Source organism: Haliotis cracherodii, unplaced genomic scaffold (assembly GCF_022045235.1).
Source record: "Haliotis cracherodii isolate W230 unplaced genomic scaffold, xgHalCrac1.p SCAF_24, whole genome shotgun sequence".
Classification (NCBI taxonomy): Eukaryota; Metazoa; Mollusca; class Gastropoda; order Lepetellida; family Haliotidae; genus Haliotis; species Haliotis cracherodii.
Window position 1 is genome coordinate 882,272 of NW_027266280.1, and position 26,360 is coordinate 908,631.

At 44.9% G+C, this 26,360-nt stretch overlaps 1 protein-coding gene and 1 pseudogene across 1 annotated transcript in view; one reads left to right on the plus strand and one right to left on the minus strand.

Annotated features, from left to right (window-relative positions):
* LOC139472250 (lactase/phlorizin hydrolase-like) overlaps window positions 1–26,360 on the plus strand; it is a 49,785-nt gene that overhangs the window by 15,768 nt on the left and 7,657 nt on the right. The window contains exons 10-27 of the mRNA XM_071254639.1: window positions 871–1,131; window positions 2,869–3,052; window positions 3,499–3,744; window positions 6,301–6,433; window positions 7,244–7,428; window positions 8,995–9,324; window positions 9,984–10,102; window positions 10,573–10,830; window positions 12,277–12,463; window positions 14,035–14,277; window positions 16,086–16,224; window positions 16,554–16,738; window positions 17,187–17,353; window positions 17,991–18,150; window positions 20,571–20,671; window positions 20,996–21,247; window positions 22,443–22,617; window positions 24,666–24,905. Of these exons, the coding sequence (XP_071110740.1) occupies window positions 871–1,131; window positions 2,869–3,052; window positions 3,499–3,744; window positions 6,301–6,433; window positions 7,244–7,428; window positions 8,995–9,324; window positions 9,984–10,102; window positions 10,573–10,830; window positions 12,277–12,463; window positions 14,035–14,277; window positions 16,086–16,224; window positions 16,554–16,738; window positions 17,187–17,353; window positions 17,991–18,150; window positions 20,571–20,671; window positions 20,996–21,247; window positions 22,443–22,617; window positions 24,666–24,905 (3,565 nt within the window). The remainder of the gene's footprint in view (window positions 1–870; window positions 1,132–2,868; window positions 3,053–3,498; window positions 3,745–6,300; window positions 6,434–7,243; window positions 7,429–8,994; window positions 9,325–9,983; window positions 10,103–10,572; window positions 10,831–12,276; window positions 12,464–14,034; window positions 14,278–16,085; window positions 16,225–16,553; window positions 16,739–17,186; window positions 17,354–17,990; window positions 18,151–20,570; window positions 20,672–20,995; window positions 21,248–22,442; window positions 22,618–24,665; window positions 24,906–26,360) is intronic.
* On the minus strand, window positions 4,302–6,064 carry LOC139472524 (uncharacterized; annotated as a pseudogene).

Consider the following 26,360-nt stretch of genomic DNA (forward strand, 5'->3'; position numbering starts at 1 on the left):
GATACATGCAGCGATCTTGCCACTACGCCTTCCGTTGTAGAGTTACGACAGTCGGGGAGCAAAAAGATCAGTCTGTGATGTTCTGAAATCACCTGTTGAGGAACTTTTCGTCATTTGGTTGATTTCGATTGTTCAGAGTAGCAAGACCTGATGTATTGTCTGAATATTTGTTCCATCACTGTGTCACACAAGTTCCATCACTGCTTCACACAAGACGTAGTACCGTCCTGTGTGTCACACAAGTATCGTCACTATGTCACACAGTACCATCACTATGTCACACAAGTTTCATCTGTGTGTCACGTGATGTGAGCGTGATGTCATATGCCTGCTCGTGCATAATTCCGATATAGCAGTGTGGCCTTCACTAAAGTAGCAGTGAAATTACACAACCGAAAAAGCAGCAGTATGAAAAACGCTGAATTGAAACCCAACCTTGAACCCTAAAATTAACTGCTTGTTCGATGACTACTCGCCGTCTTTCATATGTCAATATCTGCCATGTCGTTTCCTGAAAAGTTGCGGAAACTTAGAAATTGCAGAGAGTCTTATGCCATACATTGTACAGGTAAACCAGCGAGCACCAGCACCCCACAGGGGCCACGCGCACAGTATACGTACTACAAACAATTCCGGTTTATTTTTCATGTAATTTGAAAAAAATATTTTGTCAATATATGAAATAAGAAATATAAATTTGTGAAAGTAGGGATGTGTTTCAAGAGTAACTTGGGGGATGCACGAGTCTAATCACTACCCACCGTCACTTGTTCTCCTAAATGTGCACGACCTCATCACCAAGACATGGATAGTCTTAGTGCCAGGAGATGGCACATTGTGTTTCAGCAATATGTCTGGTGTTGTTTGCAGGTGACCGACTATCGGTTCTCCATTGCCTGGACCCGCCTGGTGCCCACGGGGAGGATAGCTGATGGCGTCAGTGCCGCAGGGATCAACTACTACCACAGACTGATTGATGAACTCATTGACAACGGGATTCGACCCATGGTCACTCTGTACCACTGGGATCTGCCTCAAGTCCTCGAGGACAGCGGTGGCTGGCTGAACGAGTCGATTGTTGACGACTTCGTGGATTATGCCAATTTGACCTTCTTTCAATATGGCAACAAGGTAACGCCAGTGTGTGAATGAGTAGGGGCGTAGGTGAGTGAGTGACTAGATGCGTAGGTGAGTGAGTGAGTGGATGCGTAGGTGTGTGAGTGAGTGGATGCGTAGGTGAGTGAGTGAGTAGATGCGTAGGTGAGTGAGTGACTAGATGCGTAGGTGTGTGAGTGAGTGGATGCGTAGGTGAGTGAGTGAGTAGATGCGTAGGTGAGTGAGTGAGTGGATGCGTAGGTGAGTGAGTGAGTGGATGCGTAGGTGAGTGAGTGAGTGGATGCGTAGGCGAGTGAGTGAGTGGATGCGTAGGCGAGTGAGTGAGTGGATGCGTAGGCGAGTGAGTGAGTGAGTGGATGCGTAGGTGAGTGAGTGAGTGAGTGAGTGAGTGGATGCGTAGGTGTGTGAGTGAGTGAGTGAGTGAGTGGATGCGTAGGTGAGTGAGTGAGTGGATGCGTAGGTGGGTGAGTGAGTGGATGCGTAGGTGAGTGAGTGAGTGGATGCGTAGGTGAGTGAGTGAGTGGATGCGTAGGTGAGTGAATGGATGCGTAGGTGAGTGAGTGAGTGGATGCGTAGGCGAGTGAGTGAGTGGATGCGTAGGTGAGTGAGTGAGTGGATGCGTAGGTGAGTGAGTGAGTGGATGCGTAGGTGGGTGAGTGAGTGGATGCGTAGGTGAGTGAGTGAGTGGATGCGTAGGTGAGTGAGTGGATGCGTAGGTGAGTGAGTGAGTGGATGCGTAGGTGAGTGAGTGAGTGGATGCGTAGGTGAGTGAGTGAGTGGATGCGTAGGTGAGTGAGTGAGTGGATGCGTAGGCGAGTGAGTGAGTGAGTGGATGCGTAGGTGAGTGAGTGAGTGAGTGGATGCGTAGGTGAGTGAGTGAGTGAGTGAGTGGATGCGTAGGTGTGTGAGTGAGTGAGTGAGTGGATGCGTAGGTGAGTGAGTGAGTGGATGCGTAGGTGGGTGAGTGAGTGGATGCGTAGGTGAGTGAGTGAGCGGATGCGTAGGTGAGTGAGTGAGTGGATGCGTAGGTGAGTTAATGGATGCGTAGGTGAGTGAGTGAGTGGATGCGTAGGCGAGTGAGTGAGTGGATGCATAGGTGAGTGAGTGAGTGGATGCGTAGGTGAGTGAGTGAGTGGATGCGTAGGTGAGTGAGTGAGTGGATGCGTAGGTGAGTGAGTGAGTGGATGCGTAGGTGAGTGAGTGAGTGGATGCGTAGGCGAGTGAGTGAGTGGATGCATAGGTGAGTGAGTGAGTGGATGCGTAGGTGAGTGAGTGAGTGGATGCGTAGGTGAGTGAGTGAGTGGATGCGTAGGTGAGTGAGTGAGTGGATGCGTAGGTGAGTGAGTGAGTGAGTGGATGCGTAGGCGATTGAGTGAGTGGATGCGTAGGTGAGTGAGTGAGTGGATGCGTAGGTGAGTGAGTGAGTGGATGCGTAGGTGAGTGAGAGAGTAGATGCGTAGGTGAGTGAGTGAGTGGATGCGTAGGTGAGTGAGTGAGTGGATGCGTCCCGTCTCACTCTTCCAAAGATCAGGACCAATATCCTTGTTTAATGTCCTCCTTCTCCCACCATGCACTTCCAAACATCAGAACCAATGTCCTTCTTTAATGTCTTTAAAGTACTGGAGGTAGGCCGACTCGCATTAATTACATTAATTAAATACATTAATTACTTAGGGTGCCATTCATATTAACTGGGTGACGCATTAATTTCCTGTTGCAGTACTGATGTGTGAATGTGTCTCACTGTGGCAGGTCCCCTTCTGGATTACATTCAACGAGCCGCCAATCATCTCCATCCTCGGGTACGGGGAGGGGGCGTTTGCTCCCAAGAAGAGGGACCTGACGCAGAATCCCTACATCGTGGCGCGGCATCTGATTCTGGCTCACGCGAAAACATTTCACCTCTACAATAACACCTACAGAGCCTCACAGTCAGGTTAGCTCACTCAGTCACTCACTCAGTCACTCACTCAGTCACTCACTCACTCACTCACTCACTCACTCACTCACCACCCACCCACCCACTCACTCACTCTCACTCACCCTCACTCAGTCACTCTCTCACTCACTCACTCACTCACTCACACACCCATTCACTCACTCACTCACTCACTCACTCACTCACTCACTCTCTCTCTCTCTCTCTCACTCACTCACTTACTCACTCCATACTATTTCAGTCATGTATATGGTGAATAACGCCGTATGTAGGATGATGGTCTTATTCCATATTTGTGACATTTTAGACGTATTTAACGTATTTTACCTCGCACTGTGTCTCAGGGCAAGTTGTCACTCACTCAAACATGAATGGAGTGAGTGCATTTCGATGACTTTATTGAATGGCCCCGGAAATTCTATCTTCACATTTCTGGGAAACAGGCATCATTGGCATCACTGTGAACTATGGGTGGAGCGAGCCGAGAGACCCCCTGGACATGGCGGACATCCATGCAGCTGAGAGGTCTATCGAGTTCTACGGGGGAATATACGGCCACCCCATCTACGTGGACGGCGACTTTCCCCCTGTCGTGAAGCAACAGGTGGCCATGAAGAATCGGGCTGCCAACTGGACGAGCTCTCCAAGACTGCCGCCCTTCTCAGAGGAGGAGAAGGCACTTGTCAAGGGTAAGTGTTGAAACAGACAACTGGACCAGATCCCCAAGACTGCCGCCCTTCTCAGAGGAGGAGAAGGCACTTGTCAAGGGTAAGTGTTGAAACAGATCAACTGGACCGGCTCCCCAAGACCGCCGCCCTTCTCAGAGGAGGAGAAGGCACTTCAGCAAGGTCTTCGGCAATCCATACGGATCGGGTGGTCAGCCTTGGTGGATGCATGTCATCATGTCCCATCAATGCTCCTGATGTCTGTCATAGCGTTGCCTGGTCCGCCGTCAAAAACCTGGAATATGGCTGAGACCAAAAACAACAACAATGAATCTGACAAATAACAGCGGAAGCCCACTTGTCTAGATCCAACCTCCCTGGATCCCATCCCCAACCGCCACCATCCCTTGTCCAGATCCCAGCTCAGGCCGCCAACATCCCTTGTTCAGATCCCATCCCCAACCGCCACCATCCCTTGTCCAGATCCCATCCCCAACCACCACCATCCCTTGTCCAGATCCCATCCCCAACCGCCACCATCCCTTGTGCAGATCCTATCCCCAACCACCACCATCCCTTGTTCAGATCCCATCCCCAACCGCCACCATCCCTTGTCCAGATCCCGTCCCTTGTCCAGATCCCATCCCCAACCACCACCATCCCTTGTCCAGATCCCATCCCTTGTCCAGATCCCATCCCCAACCACCACCATCCCTTGTCCAGATCCCATCCCCAACCGCCACCATCCCTTGTGCAGATCCTATCCCCAACCACCACCATCCCTTGTTCAGATCCCATCCCTTGTCCAGATCCCATCCCCAACCACCACCATCCCTTGTCCAGATCCCATCCCCAACCGCCACCATCCCTTGTTCAGATCCCATCCCCAACCGCCACCATCCCTTGTTCAGATCCCATCCCTTGTCCAGATCCCATCCCCAACCGCCACCATCCCTTGTTCAGATCCCATCCCTTGTCCAGATCCCATCCCCAACCGCCACCATCCCTTGTTCAGATCCCATCCCCAACCGCCACCATCCCTTGTTCAGATCCCATCCCCAACCGCCACCATCCCTTGTCCAGATCCCATCCCCAACCACCACCATCCCTTGTCCAGATCCCGTCCCTTGTCCAGATCCCATCCCCAACCACCACCATCCCTTGTCCAGATCCCATCCCTTGTCCAGATCCCATCCCCAACCACCACCATCCCTTGTCCAGATCCCATCCCCAACCGCCACCATCCCTTGTGCAGATCCTATCCCCAACCACCACCATCCCTTGTTCAGATCCCATCCCTTGTCCAGATCCCATCCCCAACCACCACCATCCCTTGTCCAGATCCCATCCCCAACCGCCACCATCCCTTGTTCAGATCCCATCCCCAACCGCCACCATCCCTTGTTCAGATCCCATCCCTTGTCCAGATCCCATCCCCAACCGCCACCATCCCTTGTTCAGATCCCATCCCTTGTCCAGATCCTATCCCCAACCGCCACCATCCCTTGTTCAGATCCCATCCCCAACCGCCACCATCCCTTGTTCAGATCCCATCCCCAACCGCCACCATCCCTTGTCCAGATCCCATCCCCAACCGCCACCATCCCTTGTCCAGATCCCGTCCCTTGCCCAGATCCCATCCCCAAAAGCCACCATCCCTTGTCCAGATCCCATCCCTTGTCCAGATCCCATCCCCAGCCGCCACCATCCCTTGTCCAGATCCCATCCCCAACCGCCACCATCCCTTGTCCAGATCCCATCCCTTGTCCAGATCCCATCCCCAACCGCCACCATCCCTTGTCCAGATCCCATCCCCAACCGCCACCATCCCTTGTTCAGATCCCATCCCCAACCGCCACCATCCCTTGTCCAGATCCCATCCCCAACCGCCACCATCCCTTGTCCAGATCCCGTCCCTTGCCCAGATCCCATCCCCAACCGCCACCATCCCTTGTCCAGATCCCATCCCTTGTCCAGATCCCATCCCCAGCCGCCACCATCCCTTGTCCAGATCCCATCCCCAGCCGCCACCATCCCTTGTCCAGATCCCATCCCCAGCCGCCACCATCCCTTGTCCAGATCCCATCCCCAGCCGCCACCATCCCTTGTCCAGATCCCATCCCCAACCGCCACCATCCCTTGTCCAGATCCCATCCCTTGTCCAGATCCCATCCCCAACCGCCACCATCCCTTGTCCAGATCCCATCCCCAACCGCCACCATCCCTTGTCCAGATCCCATCCCTTGTCCTGATCCCATCCCCAACCGCCACCATCCCTTGTCCAGATCCCATCCCCAACCGCCACCATCCCTTGTCCAGATCCCGTCCCTTGTCCAGATCCCATCCCCTACCGCCACCATCCCTTGTCCTGATCCCATCCCCTACCGCCACCATCCCTTGTCCAGTCACTACATCTCCTAAAACACCGCCCCCCGAGCGATTTTAATAACAAGCGGAATCTATGAGAAATCCGCTTTCCCGAACCGGAGGGTGAACTTCCCATGTCACCTTTTTTGAGAAGAATTAATATAATTTACAGCAAAAAAGCCACTGATGTTAAGACGTAATGTTTTATTGCAGGAACCTACGACTTCCTAGGCCTGAACTTCTATACAGCCAACATCGCGTACAACAACGTTCAGAACGTCAGCGACCCTCCCAACATCTACAACGACCAAGACAATGGCGCATACCAGGACCCCAGCTGGCTAGGGTGAGAACGAGTCACATTTTATACCCTTTATACTCGGCCTACCCCGACCTACCCACATTGTTGGCCCTTGTTACACTGCTTTATACTCGGCCTACCCCGACCTACCCACATTGTTGGCCCTTGTTGCACTACTTTATACTCGGCCTACCCCGACCTACCCACATTGCTTCCCTTGTTGCACTGCTTTATACTCGGCCTACCCCGACCTACCCACATTGTTGGCCCTTGTTGCACTGCTTTATACTCGGCCTACCCCGACCTACCCACATTGTTGGCCCTTGTTGCACTGCTTTATACTCGGCCTACCCCGACCTACCCACATTGCTTGCCCTTGTTGCACTGCTTTATACTCGGCCTACCCCGACCTACCCACATTGTTGGCCCTTGTTGCACTGCTTTATACTCGGCCTACCCCGACCTACCTTCATTGCTTGCCCTTGTTACACTGCATAGACACGGGAAGATGCAGCAACCCATGCTTGTCGCAAAGTCGACTGACGGAAACGACTTGGTTCATGCGTGCAATCGTGTCCCAATTGCGTTGCTCGATGCTCACGATGTCAATCACTGGATTGTCTGGTCCAGACTCGATTATTTAGAGACCGCCGTTATATAGCTGGAATATTGCTTAAAGGTGCGTTAAACAAACAAACAAACATCAGTTGAAGTCCAAGATTCACTCTGCTGATAACCTGTGTGTTCACACTAATTACCTACTAACTACATATATATATAATGAACATGGACACAAATGAAGACGAGCCAGCACGGTAGAACTTGTGAACACAGCTTGTGTCGTGTGTCTCACAGATCCGGATCCGACTGGCTGAAGGTCACACCATTTGGGCTGCGTAAAATGCTGAACTGGTTCAAGTACCATTACAACAACGTACCGGTTTACATAACCGAAAACGGTGTGTCGGACCGGAATGGAACCCTGTATGATGAACACCGTGTGCGATTTCTCCGCCACTACATCAACGAAGTGCTGAAAGGTACGGTTGTGTCAGGGATGACAACAGAAGTGCTGAAAGGTACGGTTGTGTCACTGATGGCCACAGAAGTGTTGAAAAGTACGGTTGTGTCAGGGATGGTCACAGAAGTGCTGAAAGGTACGGTTGTGTCAGGGGTGACCACAGAAGTGCTGAAAGGTACGGTTGTGTCAGGGATGGTCACAGAAGTGCTGAAAGGTACGGTTGTGTCAGGGATGGTCACAGAAGTGCTGAAAGGTACGGTTGTGTCAGGGATGGCCACAGAAGTGCTGAAAGGTACGGTTGTGTCAGGGATGGTCACAGAAGTGCTGAAAGGTACGGTTGTGTCAGGGGTGACCACAGAAGTGCTGAAAGGTACGGTTGTGTCAGGGGTGACCACAGAAGTGCTGAAAGGTACGGTTGTGTCAGGGATGACCACAGAAGTGCTGAAAGGTACGGTTGTGTCAGGGATGGCCACAGAAGTGCTGAAAGGTACGGTTGTGTCAGGGATGGCCACAGAAGTGCTGAAAGGTACGGTTGTGTCAGGGGTGACCACAGAAGTGCTGAAAGGTACGGTTGTGTCAGGGATGGCCACAGAAGTGCTGAAAGGTACGGTTGTGTCAGGGGTGACCACAGAAGTGCTGAAAGGTACGGTTGTGTCAGGGATGACTACAGAAGTGCTGAAAGGTACGGTTGTGTCAGGGATTACCATGAACAAGCATCATAGCTCTCCATGTTGCTGCAATCATGCATTCTAACAGTGGTGAATACACAGTGCCATGTAGAACAGTAGACCTGGCTGATCAAAGGCTTCAGCAGATTTGACGTCTCCTGTCTGACAAGCCTTCTTTTGTCAGACATCTGGCACTGTCAAATCTGCAAGAAACACACGTGGCATACGTTGAAAATAAAACAAGTTATATAAGTAACAGTTCACACTGAACTGAGAGAATGGTGTACAAGTAAAATCGTTCTACACTGACATGAGAGACTGAAAGTATGGATATGTTATATTTATAAGAATCGTTTAGCATTGGAAAGTGAGCGGATACTAAAAATGACATTAAAGACAGAGAAGGTTTATAGTAGAAAGAATGTTTTACATTACAAGCAAAATTCTATATAAGTACATTAATTATACACTGAAGACAGAGGTTCATACACGTAACATAGTTGTACATTGAACACAGAGAAGGTTTATACAAGTAACATAGTTGTACATTGAACACATAGAATGTTTATACAAGTAACATAGTTGTACGTTGAACATATGGTACATATCAAAATAGGGAACTTTTTGAAAGCTTTACTGACGCCTTGAATGTTTTAACCTGGGTCAAACAACTTCTCACCAGAGAGGCTTCTGACGCTGCTCTTTAAATTCTGTGTAGAAAGAACATGCTCGATTGTATTCAAATGTTGTGAAATGTAAACACCAAAGGCTGGAGCTGCTTGAATAGTGCTCGACGTCAAGGGAGAGTTGACTTTTGGAAAGTGGAAGTCACCCCTCTTGTCATAGTGAGTGAGTGAGTGAGTGAGTGAGTGAGTGTTCCAGTCAGCCACCTGGCAACTATCTGGTTCCATCTTCAGCTATCAAGCTGGACAAGTGCAACGTGAAGGGATACACAGCTTGGTCTCTGATGGACAACTTCGAGTGGTTGGCGGGTTATCGCGAGATGTTTGGCATCCATCACGTCAACTTCTCTGATCCAGACAGACCCCGCACCCCAAAGTCTTCCGCTAAATGGTATACAGGTCTCATTGATGACAACGCGTACCGACCAGGCTACTCTCGGCCCGGGGGTCGTGGCACTGCCGTGAAGACAGTTGATGACTTCTATTATAGTACTTTCCCTGAAGACTTCATATGGGCGGCGGCCTCTTCGTCCTTCCAGATTGAAGGAGCCTTTGATGCTGACGGTGAGCGTTATACATTTGACATTGACGGTGAGCATTATAATTTGACGTTGAACGTGTTGAGTGTTGTGCCTTTAACGCTCATGGTGCGCGTTATAATTTGACGTCGATTGTGGTGAGTATCATGCCTTTGATGCTGATGGCGAGCGATATAATTTGACGTTGATTGTGGTGAGTGTTATGCCTTTGGTGGTGACGTTGGCGTTATATTCTGACGTTGATGGTCGGCGTTCTACATTTGACGTTGACTGATGCGAACGTTATACATTTGTTGGTGATGGTTGAAGCTGTTATGCCTTTGACGTTGACGTTAACTACAGATCAGGCAAACCATTGGCGGAAATGGTAACGACACACTCGACGGGACACGCAAGCATCCCTGTCACAGGGTCTGACCACCTCACCCAATATCTTGGCCTCGCACGACCAGCAATGGGGTGCTGGGGACCAAGTATAATCAGGGTCACATTTCTTATTTATTCAATTGATATGTGTCTAATGTCATATATATATTTGCAGGGGGTAGTGGGGTAACCTAGTGCTTCCTGGGTCTGATTCCAACAAAGGTCCATGGTGTCCAACGCCCTGGTATTGCTTGAATATTGCTGTAAAATCATTCTCACTCACTCACTCACTCACTCACTCGCTGTATCTGCCTCCAGGCCGTGGTGAAAGCATCTGGGACAACTTCGCTCGAGTCGACAACAACCACACGGGGAGGATTGCATGTGACAGCTACCACAAATACCAAGATGACGTCAATCTCCTGAAAAACATGGGGGTAAGTGGCTCCACAGGGACACCTCACCAAGCTTTGTGTCCATGGTACACATCCCTAGCATACTTGAATCTCTGAAACTGATCACACTCTGGATGGTGGTGGATCTACCACTGCTTCAATACCATATACATGCATTCAACTTTTCGAATTTAACTATTCTTCTCGGAACCATAATACATTTTTGTCAACATCCAGCATGTAGAGTGACTACATGTTTCGTGTAATACCTAAGGCAAAAACATTTTTATAACATTTTCTGATCAATACTTTTTCTTTAAAAACCACTAAAGGCTACCTTTCCAGAACATCAAATGCTCTGTGTCTATAGATTTATACACCGATATCAACACGCAGGGGCCGCGGGTGCACAATAACATTGTTACCTTCCAAACTGAATTTGTTGATGTGGTAAGAGTATTGTCTGGAGAGTTTTAACCTTTAGTTTTAATTTTTTCCAAACCTTTGTTCAGGTCAGTCATTACCGGTTTTCCATCGCCTGGTCCCGAATATTTCCTGATGGTACTCTCAGGTCGAAGAACCAGGGAGGAATCAACTACTACCACCGGTTGATCGACGCCCTGCTGGTGGCGGGCATCAAGCCCATGGTCACCCTGTACCACTGGGACCTGCCACAAGCCCTGCAGGACCTGGGAGGCTGGACCAACGCATCCATCATCACAAACTTCAGGGATTATGCCGACGTTTGCTTTGAAGAATACGTCGGCAAGGTCTGCGTTTCATTTTCCTTGCTTTCGAGTCCTTTCAGAAGTTCTTATTTTATTAATCATAAAAGACTTTAACGTACTCCTTAAAGGTTTTTCTTTACTCTTAAACGGCAGAATTTCTGCACTTATACATATAAGACACAGTTTAAAAAAATTAAAGATCCTTTTCAGTTTCAACAAAATCAGTAAATGCAGTATGGTGGATTTCTCCATCATCTGATTGTCTGGTTTGTTTACAGGTCGACGTCACTGTAAGGCGTCAGACAACAAACAAACATTTATTTATTTTATGCAAATTGTGAGAATGGCGGATGCTACCGGTAGTGCAGGACATGCTTACTTTTTTGCGAACAACCTGGTTTTCATCACTGATATTCAGTGATTCGTTCATATGATTTTCATCGCAATTCATGCCACAACATTTTTTATGGCACACTGAGAAAAAAGCCTAGTGAGTTCTACTAACTTAATAAGTAACAACGACAAGGAGGTTAGTATACATCGAGTTTCCTATCCTGCCTGGTAGATTGCACGAAGATGCTGAAGACTAGTAAATATCGCTTATTCAATTAGTATAATTCACTTCTAAAACCACACTGTCAAATGTTTTAAGAATGTGTTTCAATCCCCCAAACTATGTAAATTTGGTGTGTTCTATCTGAACACGTTTACAGTCTAAATACCTTAAATGAGCTCTAGCCTAAACATCAACTAAACACAACATCCCAATAATCCAAACTTGTTTAGAATTTAAACAACTTCATATATGTCTACAATTAAAACACCTTTAAACATGTCTATAATTAAAACACAGTGAAACATGAAACATTTAAAAATCAAGTCTTTGACTGGCATTTAGAAGTGATACACATAAGGAAAGAATGTATGGATGTCAAGCTCTTTACGTATGATGAGGAACGTTTCGGAGTACATGCTTACTCCTTCATCAGGTGAATGAATGCCATGAGACAGAGAGCATATATATGTACATGTAAGGACAACAAAATTAATAAGATAACAAAAGGCCGAAACTAACAAGGGAAGCCAACTGGTAACAGATAATTGCCGCTGATAGGTGATTAGCAAAAGACAATGGAAGCCAACATATGCTCCGAATACGTTTGTTTTTCCTCATAATAATGAATTTGACATTCATAAATTCCCTTACTTACATTTAAACATGTCTATAATTTAAACATTTAAAAAAAAAGTGCATATCATCAGGCTATAAGTCTAATATGGATCAGATGAATAATACATATTGAAATTAGATGTCGAATCACAGCCAAAATATGAACTGGTTTGGGCATGCTTGGCTTTCAACTCCCTGAAAATCAAAGCTGTCTGTATAATCGCCAAATCTATGAACCACTCGCTTGCCCTGTTCAGACTCAAACAATATTCACCCTCTGAGGTCAATACGATCATCACTCTGTTTAATGCGTGCAGGTGGATTACTGGATCACCTTCAACGAGCCGTGGGTGTTCACGGTCCTGGGGCTGGGGACGGGCGACCTGGCCCCGGGGCACAGGAATATAGGGTACGAGCCCTACCTAGGGGCCCACAACGTCTTGCTGGCACATGCTGAGGCGTACCACCTGTTCGGCAACAAATACAGGGCGCAAAATCCGGAAGGTAAACAGGTTAACTTCAGATGTTTGTCGCTAGAGGAGACCCTTGCTTGTTTAGTATTATCTGTTTATAAGCGTCTCAGTCGGATGGTACAAGAAGTTTATGATGGTGTATATTTGTGTATGTTTTTGTATGCTGGTCAATGTTCGAGTAGTCTCCATGACAGTGGTTCACAGATGTAGTTGCAGTGGGTGTGACCCGTAATCCTGTCAGCTGTACACAAGGCTGGCAGATGTCCATACACGTGAGTGAGTGAGTGAGTGAGTGAGTGAGCGAGTGGCTGAGTGGTGACTGAGTGAGTGAGTGAGTGAGTGAGTGAGTGATGAATCAACAATCGTGCAGGTGTTCGCCGAGCCCATGTATGTCTGACCATCAATCACGTCAGAGAGAGAGAGAGAGAGAGAGAGAGAGAGAGAGAGAGAGAGAGAGAGAGAGAGAGAGAGAGAGAGAATAACCCTCAATCAAATAACGGGCGGCAGGTTACATGCCCGTCCGTCAGTACAGGATGTGTCGCTGTTGAACTTCTTGAACCAGGCCCGTGCTCCGGTCTGGAATCCGGACTCGTGTTGGGAGCTGGCATGAAGTCGGTGTTTTCACCTTGGAATCTTACCCGCACTTGGCCAGGAAATAAGACGCAAACGAATCTCGCCCTCGTGTCGCTGTTTCAGAGCACTCGATATTTTACGGGCGCTTCAGTCATTTGCTGGCACAAACAATCACATCCTATCAATCGCAACACAACTTTCCGAGACACTTTATGAAGTGAGTGAGTGAGTGAGTTTGGTTTAACGCCGCTTTTAACAGTTTTCCAGTTATATCGCGGCGTCTCAGCTTAATGTGGGAGGAAAGCCCGAAGTGATGCAGGTCTCAGACGATTACCACTTCGGTGAAACCCACGAGCACGGGTATTGTGCTGACAAACCTAGAAACATAATCGGGGCGAACCGGGATTCGAACCCACAATCATAGGTTTCTGGCGTGCCCAAGGGACGCAACTCTGCACAGCGAATCACGGCGCCTCACAGTAAAATATTATGTAAAGTAAACTGAAGTCTGGTAAAGTAACGATGTTGGTTGTATTTGTTTTAGTTTTGTTATGAGTAGTCACTGGAGTAGCTGTAGTAGTAGTAGTAGTAGTAGTAGTAGTAGTAGTAGTAGTAGAAGTAGTAGCAGGAGGAGTAATAGTAGTGGCAAATGGTTGGTTGGTTTGTTGTAGAAGTAGTCAACGCAGCAGTATTATCGATATTATAATTAACAATACTGTTAAGATTGTATGAAATAATAATTAATATTTTATCAATATTGGTATCGATTATATAAATAAATAATTATTTTCATCACCATCACATTTAGCAGCCTGAAAGACATGCAGATGGACAAACGCGGATGAACATATGCAGATAAGCACGTGCAGATAAACACATGCAGATAAACACATGCAGATATACAAGTGCAGATATACAAGTGCAGATATACAAGTGCAGATAAATACATATTTTGATCAACAAATATATGTGTATGGGGTTGTGTACACACCCAAACTGGACCTTTGAAAATACAATCTCTACCTTCAGTCCAAGTCGGCATCACCCTCAACATTGACTGGGCGGAGCCTAAAGACCCCCTCAACCCGGCACACATCGAGGCATCGGAGTGGGCGGTGCACATGTACCTGGGATGGTTTGCGAACCCCATATATGGTAATGGAGACTACCCGGATGTGATGAAGCGAAGAATTGCTGCGGTCAGCGCTGCGCAAGGATTGAACCAGTCCAGGCTACCTGCATTCACCGAAGATCAGAAGGCGTTCATCAACGGTACACTTTTATACTTACTGTGAAACGTGCCTTCCTCGTGACAGTGATTGTCGGTTTCAGTACTAGTGATGTCGATTTCAGTACTAGCGATGTCGGTTTCAGTACTAGTGATGTTAGTTTCAGTACTAGTGAGTGTCAGTGCCAGTTCTATCGATGTCAGTTTCAGTACTAGTGAGTGTCAGTTTCAATACTAGCGATGTCGGTTTCAGTACTATCAATGTCCGTTTCAGTACTAGTGATTGTCGGTTTCAGTACTAGTGATGTCGATTTCAGTACTAGTGATGTCGGTTTCAGTACTGCTGATGTCAGTTTCAATACTAGTGAGTGTTGGTTTCAGTACCAGTGAGTGTCGGTTTCAGTACTAGTGATATCGCTTTCAGTACTATCGATGTCAGTTTCAGTACTAGTAATGTCAGTTTCAATACTAGTGAGTGTCAGTTTCAGTACTAGTGAGTGTCAGTTTCAGTACTAGAGATGTCAGTTTCAGTACTAGTGAATGTCGGTTTCAGTACTAGAGATGTCAGTTTCAGTACTAGTGATGTCAGTTTCAGTACTAGTGAGTGTCGGTTTCAGTTCTAGTGAGTGTCGGTTTCAGTCCTAGTGAGTGTCGGTTTCAGTACTAGTGATGTCAGTTTCAGTACTAGTGAGTGTCGGTTTCAGTACTAGTGATATCAGTTTCAGTACTAGTGAGTGTCAGTTTCAGTACTTGTGATATCGCTTTCAGTACTATCGATGTCAGTTTCAGTACTAGTAATGTCAGTTTCAATACTAGTGAGTGTCAGTTTCAGTACTAGTGAGTGTCAGTTTCAGTACTAGTGATGTCAGTTTCAGTACTAGTGAATGTCGGTTTCAGTACTAGAGATGTCAGTTTCAGTACTAGTGATGTCAGTTTCAGTACTAGTGAGTGTCGGTTTCAGTTCTAGTGAGTGTCGGTTTCAGTCCTAGTGAGTGTCGGTTTCAGTACTAGTGATGTCAGTTTCAGTACTAGTGAGTGTCGGTTTCACTACTAGTGATATCAGTTTCAGTACTAGTGAGTGTCGGTTTCAGTACTAGAGATGTCAGTTTCAGTACTTGTGATGTCAATTTCAGTACTAGTGATGTCAGTTTCAGTACTAGTGAGTGTTGGTTTCAGTACTAGAGATGTCAGTTTCAGTACTAGTGATTTGTTTCAGTACTAGAGATGTCAGTTTCAGTACTAGTGATTTCAGTTTCAGTACTAGTGAGTGTCGGTTTCAGTTCTTGTGATGTTGGTTTCAGTACTAGTGAGTGTCGGTTTCAGTACTAGAGATGTCAGTTTCAGTACTAGTGAGTGTCGGTTCAATGAGTGTCGCTTTATGCCCTTCCCAGCAGTGTTCCAACATTAGCATGGCTGGAAGCCAAAACAGGCTTCAGAATCTGCACGCATTTAGGTTCGAACCCGGTCTTCGGCGTCAAGAAGGAATGCAAACCAACCTCTTTCAATACTATTATAACCATCAGTATGAACAAAAATAGAATAATCAAAAAACGCAACACATAAGCATTACTTGTTGGCCCGTCCATCACATCACCCGGTTTGTTCACTAAAACTCCTTGAGGTGAGGAAATCTCTTTCAGTCATTTTGACTGACACTATCGTCAACCTCTGAATCCCTGTTTACAACAGAATACGTGCTGAGCTGTGCCCGACCCTCCAGGTGCTTATGACAGGAGTGAGTGAGTATTGTTTTACACCGCCTGCAGCAATAGTCCAGCAGTATCACGGCGGGGGACACCAGACATGGACTGTGACAGGGGTGCTCTACTAAGCCTATGTTGTTTTTCTCCAGGCACCTCTGATTTCTTTGGTTTGAATCACTACACAACACAGTACGTCAGCAAACAGAATGAGAGTCTCGCTGGAGAGAGTGCCCCCAACTACTTCCTAGACAGAGGGGTGGACACGGAGTTCGATCCCCAATGGATCAAGTAAGGCACCGTGGGATATTTGTCAGAGACAGTATAAGTTTTTAACCTCTGCTTTAAAACCTACTACTATTTGTCTCTGAAAGAAGGTACTGAATTTTATTTGACAGATATCCAACATGTCGAGAGAACATATCATCATCATCATCATCATCATCATCATCACCATCGACCGAAGTTCAGTTCGTTTTGAAGCAGGTTCAGCGGGAAACAATCTGAACCTAGTAGTATAATACAAAAGATGAATTGAATAAATGATAATCAAAAGTCGAGACATTTATTCTTAGCAATTATTAGTCCATGACAATTAATTCAAATTGTTCCAAAACCAGATCCGGTTCTTCCTGGCTCCGTGTTGTACCATGGGGTTTACGGAAGATTCTGAACTGGATCAAAAACAAATACGGGGATGTGCCGATCCTCATCACGGAGAACGGCGTGTCAGATAGGAGCGGCGTCCTTGACGACCAACACCGCATACATTTCTACAGATACTACATCAACGAGGTGATGAAAGGTACGACCAGTCTCAGGACCACAGTATGTTTTGTTTCTACCCTTCATAATAAAGGAAGCAACACATTCAAACAAAGCTACACTCATTAAAATGTAAAATCATCACTGATGATCCCGGGTATTTGCGAAATGGTCTTGTGATTTTCAAGGTCACTACAAAATATTTTCCACTTTCAGTGAAAAGGAAATAGCTCTCTCACGTTCAAAATGTGACAGGCGTTCAATTACAGCCCATCAATGTTTTCTACGACGCAAGACATCCAAATCTATATCATGAACACGTGAACATTTAGTCAGTAACAATAGGTCCGGCCACATTGGTAAAAGCTGCTCAACTGTTTAACCGCCGTTTTCGGAGACAGTGTATGAATCAGTATCAAGCGACACAACATTTACATGTTAGTTATGATTTCAGCAGGTTTTATGTTGTTGTCGATGTTGTGATGCAGCAATCCACCTGGACAAGGTCAACGTCCGGAGCTACACGGCGTGGAGCATCATGGACAACTTCGAGTGGGCCCGGGGCTACACGGAGAGATTCGGACTGCACTACGTCGACTTCGACGACCCCAACCTCACCCGTGTCCCCAAGGCGTCGGCAGCGTTCTACAGACATGCAAGTGTTGTTTGTACACTGGCCACTGAGACATTCAGCGAAACACATACTCCATCTCCGCACAATGCAATGACGTCATCGAGCCAAACTTGACGTATTAGTATTAAACATACTTTCCTGAAACATAAATTTTCCGAAGCTGAGGAAAGTGATATTTTCATTGCAGTGAACATAACACTTGATATTTCGCAGCAATGTACATAACCCCTTGACCGAACTATTGTCACACAAGAGTTACATCCCCGCAAATTATCTCCCTTTATCGTAACAGACTGTTGACTTCCTTTTTACGTTAGTTCCACAAGACAAAATAATGACAGATGACAGGATTTATGGAGTTAATATCGCTTCTGGCCGTTTGTTATTCCCTTGAAAATGTTTCGTTATAAACTGTAAGTTTCTCATTTAACTCGTCAATCGAAACTGGTCGTTCCGCAAAGCGCCATTTTTGTTGCCTGACCAGCGTGTATTCTTCGCTTCCGACTACGATCTCGTAGATTTTATCTGAGATCTAAACTCATTGTTACAGTGAGTGCATGGAACACATACCATTAACACCAGCTGCTTGTCCTGGTGGTGCTAAGTCTGACGTCACCCCAGGTGAACATGGAGTAACACGTGCTTATGTCTGCTACAGGTGATACAGGACAACGGGTTCAAGAAAGGTGCACTCACTGACCCCAACAGACGACCACTTCCGCACGAAGACGACTTCCTGTACGGTCATTTCCCAGAAGGCTTTGCATGGGGCGCTTTCAGTTCCGCTCAGCAGACGGAGGGTGGCGGAAATTTGCATGGTGAAACTTTCATTGATTGTACAATCACATTAGAGTGACCTTGACCTTAGGAAGAGTGAGTGAGTAAAACGTCGCATGTACAGTAGTTAGCTTGATGTGGGAGGAAAACCTGAAGTGATACCACTTTGGTGAAACCCACGAGCACGAGAATGTGCTCACAAACATTGATGCATTACGAGGGCGAACAGGGATTCGAACCCACGATCATAGATTTCTGACACGCCTTCAGGGCGCAACTCTGCACAACAAATTCCTGCGCCTTGCATGTCACCACTTGTGTACATGTGTATGTTGTAGCCAGTGTTGTCTACATGTGTATGTTGTAGCCAGTGTTGTCTACATGTGTATGTTGTAGCCAGTGTTGTCTACATGTGTATGTTGTAGCCAGTGTTGTGTTTGTTGTAGCCAGTGTTGTGTATGTTGTGGCCAGTGTTGTCTACATGTGTATGTTGTAGCCAGTGTTGTCTACATGTGTATGATGTGGCCAGTGTTGTCTACATGTGTATGGTGTAGCCAGTGTTGTCTACATGTGTATGTTGTAGCCAGTGTTGTCTACATGTGTATGTTGTAGCCAGTGTTGTGTTTGTTGTAGCCAGTGTTGTGTATGTTGTGGCCAGTGTTGTCTACATGTGTATGTTGTAGCCAGTGTTGTCTACATGTGTATGTTGTGGCCAGTGTTGTCTACATGTGTATGGTGTAGCCAGTGTTGTCTGCATATGTATGTTGTAGCCAGTGTTGTGTACATGTGTATGTTGTAGCCAGTATTGTCTACATATGTATGTTGTAGCCAGTGATGTGTTTGTTGTAGCCAGTGTTGTCTACATGTGTATGTTGTAGCCAATGTTGTCTACATGTGTATGTTGTAGCCAATGTTGTCTACATGTGTATGTTGTAGCCAATGTTGTGTACATGTGTATGTTGTAGCCAGTGTTGTCTACATGTGTATGTTGTAGCCAGTGTTGTCTACATGTGTATGTTGTAGCCAGTGTTGTCTACATGTGTTTGTTGTAGTCAGTGTTGTCTACATGTGTTTGTTGTAGCCAGTGTTGTCTACATGTTTTTGTTGTAGCCAGTGTTGTGTATGTTGTAGCCAGTGTTGTCTACATGTGTATGTTGTAGCCAGTGTTGTGTACATGTGTATGTTGTAGCCAGTGTTGTCTACATGTGTATGTTGTAACCAGTGATGTCTACATGTGTATGTTGTAGCCAGTGTTGTCTACATGTGTATGTTGTAGCCAGTGTTGTCTACATGTGTATGTTGTAGCCAGTGTTGTGTATGTTGTAGCCAGTGTTGTCTACATGTGTATGTTGTAGCCAGTGTTGTGTACATGTGTATGTTGTAGCCAGTGTTGTGTACATGTGTATGTTGTAGCCAGTGATGTGTACATGTGTATGTTGTAGCCAGTGTTGTCTACATGTATATGTTGTAGCCAGTGTTGTCTACATGTGTTTGTTGTAGTCAGTGTTGTCTACATGTGTTTGTTGTAGCCAGTGTTGTCTACATGTTTTTGTTGTAGCCAGTGTTGTCTACATGTGTATGTTGTAGCCAGTGTTGTCTACATGTTTTTGTTGTAGCCAGTGTTGTCTACATATGTATGTTGTAGCCAGTGATGTGTTTGTTGTAGCCAGTGTTGTATACATGTGTATGTTGTAGCCAGTGTTGTGTACATGTGTATGTTGTAGCCAATGTTGTCTACATGTGTATGTTGTAGCCAGTGTTGTCTACATATGTATGTTGTAGCCAGTGTTGTGTATGTTGTAGCCAGAGTTGTCTACATGTGTATGTTGTAGTCAGTGTTGTCTACATGTGTATGTTGTAGCCAGTGTTGTTTATGTTGTAGCCAGAGTTGTCTACATGTGTATGTTGTAGTCAGTGTTGTCTACATGTGTATGTTGTAGCCAGTGTTGTGTATGTTGTAGCCAGTGTTGTCTACATGTGTATGTTGTAGCCAGTGTTGTCTACATGTGTATGTTGTAGCCAGTGTTGTCTACATGTGTATGTTGTAGCCAGTGTTGTGTATGTTGTAGCCAGTGTTGTGTATGTTGTAGCCAGTGTTGTGTACATGTGTATGTTGTAGCCAGTGTTGTGTACATGTGTATGTTGTAGCCAGTGTTGTGTACATGTGTATGTTGTAGCCAGTGATGTGTACATGTGTATGTTGTAGCCAGTGTTGTCTACATGTATATGTTGTAGCCAGTGTTGTCTACATGTGTTTGTTGTAGTCAGTGTTGTCTACATGTGTTTGTTGTAGCCAGTGTTGTCTACATGTTTTTGTTGTAGCCAGTGTTGTGTATGTTGTAGTCAGTGTTGTCTACATGTGTATGTTGTAGCCAGTGTTGTCTATATGTGTATGTTGTAGCCAGTGTTGTCTACATGTGTATGTTGTAACCAGTGATGTCTACATGTATGTGTCTGACAGGGAGGGGTGACAGTCTATGGGACGTGTTCACAACAACTGAAGACGGCCCCATGTCCTACCAACACTACATGGCCGATGTTCAGAGTCTGAAAGATATTGGGGTAAGGACCAAGGGATTGTCGGAATGTCCAAATGAAGCACTTGTTACATATAGAGTTTAACATCTCACCGATTCTGTGTCAAGTTCCAAGTTCTGGGACCTGAGCATAGTGACATACACATTCAAGTTCATGGTTTGTCAGATATCTGTATTGTTTCATGTTTCTAACGAAGTATTGTCTTACTCCTGCATGACGTATATGAGTCTGACAAGAAACTACTGATACCATCTGTTTTATGTGTATGAACAGTGTAATATTTATAAAGTTATTGATCATGTTTGTAAGGATAGTTTTTCGATGTCATTGAGTGATGTGTCTATGTAGGCCAAGGTGTATTACCTCTCGCTGTCCTGGCCTCGGATCCTGCCAAACGGTGACTCTGGAAATATAAATCGTGAGGGAATCAAGTTCTACCACAAGCTGCTGATGGCTGTCACGGAGGCTGGCATCCAGCCCATAGTCACCCTCCATCACTGGGACGTCCCTTCTGCCTTCAGCAATGGCTGGCTTAGCGAGGAGATTGTAGAAGCCTTTGGCAACTATTCAAGAATATGTTTTAAAGAGTTCGGTGGAAAGGTCAGTAGAATAATGATAATGACAATATTGATGACGATGATAAGGATAATAGTAATTATAATGACGATGAAAATGATAATGATCATAATAATGAAGATGATAATGACGATGGTAATGATAATGACATTAATAATGATAATGACGATGAAAATGATGATGATCATAATAATGAGAATGACGATGAAAATGAAAATGACGAAGATAATGGTAATGATAGGGATAATGACGATGAAAATGATAATGATAATAGTAATGAAGAAGATAATGAAGATGAAAATGATAATGATAATAGTAATGAAGATGATAATGACGATGGTAATGACATTAACAATGATAATGACGATGATAATGATAATAGTAATCAAGATCATATTGATAATGACGATGGTAATGATAATGGCGATGATAATGATTCCATTCCACACGGGATGTCAGTAATAATCCAGCACACCACGAATCGACTTACATTATGGACTGCATTACTTGTGTCTTAGTGCAAAGAGCGAACGCCACCTCTGACCTATGACCAATGACCTATGACCTATATGAGTGGAAGATGGAAAAGTGCCGTCAAAAACTACAAACGGAAATGTTATAAAGTATTGATGAAATAGGTGAACAATGTAAAAATAAAGAAAACTTGCGTTGAAATAGTTTTCATAAGATTATATGGGATAAACGATGTAATATATTTCAATAACATTTAACGACCCGTGAACATCCGGGTTAGAATTGATCTAAAGCAACCTATGCTTGCTGCAAGATGCGATTATGCTTGTTGTTAGAGGCGACTAACGAGACCGGGTTGTCAGACTCGCTGACTCGTTTCCCAATTGCGAATGACGACACTCATAACGTCAATCACTGGATTGTCTGGTCCAGATAAGATTGTTTACAGGCCGCCGTCAAAGGGCTGGAATTTTGTGCTTCGTTAAACAACAAACAAACAAAACATTAACATTTTGCATTCAAGTGAAACATTTCTTACACGTCATGGCGAACATGTTAGGGAACAATTAATATGAAGCCTTATGAAAATGTTTATAGAATGTCAGAAACCTCATGTTCTGATCAGTGGATACGTAGGTGGGCTACATGGTCTTGTGCCCCAGCAGTGGGGTGACAGTCCTGTAACACTAAATAATGATGAGGAAGCAGGTTCAGTGTCAGTGTGATGGGTGTGTCTCCTCCACAGGTGAAAATGTGGATTCCTCTGAATGATCCGAACAAAATGGCGTTGCTAGGATACGAGCAGGGCGACCACGCCCCTGGTATTAGAGGTGAAGGTTATACAGCCGCACATAACATGCTGAAGGCTCACGCCTCCGTCTACCGAATATACCAGCGAGAGTTCCACCATTCCCAGGGAGGTGAGTAATAGCATTCAGTGTTACATACCTGTGTAGTCAGTTCTTCTTGAATCATATGACGTCATGTACAGTGCGATGACGTAACGTTTATTAGCATTACGTAATAAAATAAAGATGTGCCATGTATAAGACAGTATAAATCACTATGTGATACGATGGTGTACGCTTAGACAAGTCATGTTATATAAGGAGATTCCATTCCATAACTGTAAGAGCACCAGCATGTTCTCCCCTTCCGAGATTACTATGGTAACGATTCAGATCAATGCTTAACAACAGGATCAGGGATTATTTACAGATTAAAATAAAAAATGCAGCAAAGAGGGTTTGGGTGATCCTGGCACAGTCAGGCTTGTTAGGCTCATCATCAGCTCAGATCCCTTGTCCCCTCTACACGCAGCCCAGACAGCGAATGGGACTTCTCCCAGGAAGCACAGCCTAGTCAAACCCACCCACAACTTCTCGGAGAATGTGAAAACTTCCCAACATTGAAGCCTTCTGCATTACCCAGGTTGTCAGGAGGGCCGTATTCCTGATCGCAAACCCGGGCACTCTCCCAATGTCAGTCAAAATATTGGGAGATACCAAACTTAAGGCACCGAGAACAATAAGGAGCCGGACAACTTGGTACTTTGGATGCAAGCGTGACATTTCGAAAGCGAGGTCTGCATGTTTGCCATGTTTTTCCTCAATCTTGGCAATCGCATTACTGGCCTGGATATGTCTGAGGCTGTATACGGGCCTATTCCAAAGGATTTTGTAGTTATCATTTTCCATGACGCCCTCTACATATTCTGGGTCGTACCATGGGTGGACCTGTATGTCCAAACCACAAGCATGGCGAAGACGGTAATAAAATGATCGAGCCACCCCACTCGCTAAAGATACTGTGTTTGTGCCAAAGCTGGGCATCCACTCACAATGTGTTGGGTAGTCTCATCAAATTCATTACAAAATCTATATTTCATATTCACATTTTGATGCAAAATCACACATTGGCTGTTTCGAGTTGGAAGTGACTGGTCCTGAGCAGCAAACAGAAAGCTTGCTCACTTTTCACTTTTCAGGCCAGACGACTTCATCCAAGCGAAGGACTCTGCAGGATTGCCGATCTTCTCAGCAGATTTTTGCTCCTTGAAAAACTGAGTCTGGGCCGACTTGATATGGCACTTCGCCTGGTTGACACTTATTTCTGTACCGTCCAGCAGTACAGAACCATCAACAAAATCAACACCGACATTGAGATTATGTCCCACATCCTTGGCTCGTTTTAACTGTGGAATACCTTGTTTTCATCATGAGTCTTGACATGCTTCACAAGAGGATCATCAGACAAATAAATGTGTGCAAAAGTGCACAAAACAATTCTATCATGAAGAGCCTCCACATTAATCAATCCACGCCCTCCCATCATAATTGGTAAATATAAGCGATTGAGGGAAGAGCGAGGGTGGTGGAATCTATTGTCTGACATAATTCTTCGTGTGAGGGCGTCAATACCCTCAGTTCTTGTTTCGTCCAATCAAAAACACCAAAAGAATTTGAAAGGACGGGCACAGCATACGTATTTGTGGCTTTGACTTTATTGCGAGCGTTCAGCTCTGAACTCCAGATATTCTTTAGTCTATTTTTGTACTCTGCCCGAAGTCTGTCCTTGATATGGGCATTCTGGAGTTTGTACCTAATCTGCATCCCTAAGTACGCATAGGCCTGACCTTCCACAAGATGTTCAATAACTCCTCCTCTAGAAAGCCTCTCCCTGAAAATCTGTCTGGGCCGATTTGATATGGCACTTCGCCTGGTTGACACTTATTTCTGTACTATCCAGCAGTACAGAACCATCAACAAGACCAACATTGATTTTTGAGGTTATGTCCAAATGCTCCTTTAAGAAAACTGTTGAATGCCTTGTTTTCATCATGAGTCTTGACATGCTTCACGAGAGAATCATCAGACAAATAATTGTGTGCAAAAATGCACAAAAGAATTCTATCATGAAGAGCCTCCGCGTTTATCAAACCACAATATGGTAAATATTATTATTTTAGGCAAGGTCGGATTAGCAGTTCGCTCGGCGTGGTATATTCCGAAGACATCACGTGACCCTGGAGACTGGTTCGGGCAAGCTCTATCGTTTGCCTACAAATCTGATTGGATGGCTGACCCAGTATTTTTAGATGGAAATTACCCGGCTGTAATGAGACAGGAAGTCCACTTGAGAAGCAAGTACCGCAACATGACCTCGAGGCTGCCGGTTCTTACAACGGAAGAGCAGAAAATGATAAAAGGTTAGTGATAAGATAGTCAAAAACTTACAAGCGAAATATATTTGATTTTATATGAACTACTGATCAAAAGAAAGTATACAGCCTCTTGGACAGCTTATAAAATATAGTTCATTGGACATGTATTTTGTTTAATCTTTTATGGTACTAAAGCAATAACGTACAAAGAAGGCAGACAGCAGGCTGTCATCATAGGAAGATATTTGGTGCCCCACCAGGGTCTGTATTAGGCCCCGAGCTGTTTGTTGTATATGCAAACAGTCTTAGACATAACACTGAAAAACATGATGTCGACCTCCAACTGTCTGCTGATGACACATCACACTCTCAAAGATGTCGAAACTGAAGCATTGCTGATAGTGTTTGTTTGTTGTTTAACATCGCACTCAGCAATATTCCAACTATATGACGGCGGTCTGTAAATAATCATACGATGACACGCAGTCAACCAAGTGAGGGAGCCTGACCACCAGATCCCGTTAGTCGCTTCTAACGACAAGCATAGTCGCCTTTTACGGCAAGCATGGGTTGCTGAAGATCAATTCTAAACCGGATCTTCACGGGTCGTAAAATGTTATTGAAGTGTATTAAATCGTTTATAATAGATAAGCTTGTAAAAACGTGCGCAACGCATGTTTTTGGTTAAATCATGGTTTGCTAAAGACCTATTCTACCCCAACCTCAATTATATATAACAGTGATGCACGAATCTTGATTTCTGTGATGTATGTTACATAACAGTTACATGAAGCTTGACAGCTGTGATATATAATATATAACAGTGTTACATGAAGCTTGACTGCTGTGATATATAATATATAACAGTGTTACACGAAGCCTGACTGCTGTGATATATAATATATACCAGTGTTACATGAAGCTTGGCTGCTGTGATATGTAATATATAACAGTGTTACAAGAAGCTTTTCTGCTATGATATATGATATATAACAGTGTTACAGAAGCTTGACAGCAATGATACGTAATATGTAACAGTGTTACAGAAGCTTGACAGCTGTGATATACAATATATAACAGTGTTACAGAAGCTTGACAACAGTGATATATAATATGTAACAGTGTTATAGAAGCCTGACAGCAGTGATATATAATATATAACAGTGTTATAGAAGCTTGACAGCAGTGATATATAATATATAACAGTTACAGAAGCTTGACAGCAGTGATATATAATATATAACAATGTTATAGAAGCTTGACAGCAGTGATATATAATATATAACAATGTTACAGAAGCTTGACAGCAGTGATATATAATATATAACAATGTTATAGGAGCTTGACAGCAGTGATATATAAACTATAACAATGTTATAGAAGCTTGATAGCAGTTATATATAATACATAACAATGTTATAGAAGCTTGACAGCAGTGATATATAATATATAACAATGTTATAGAAGCTTGACAGCTGTGATATATGATATATAACAGTG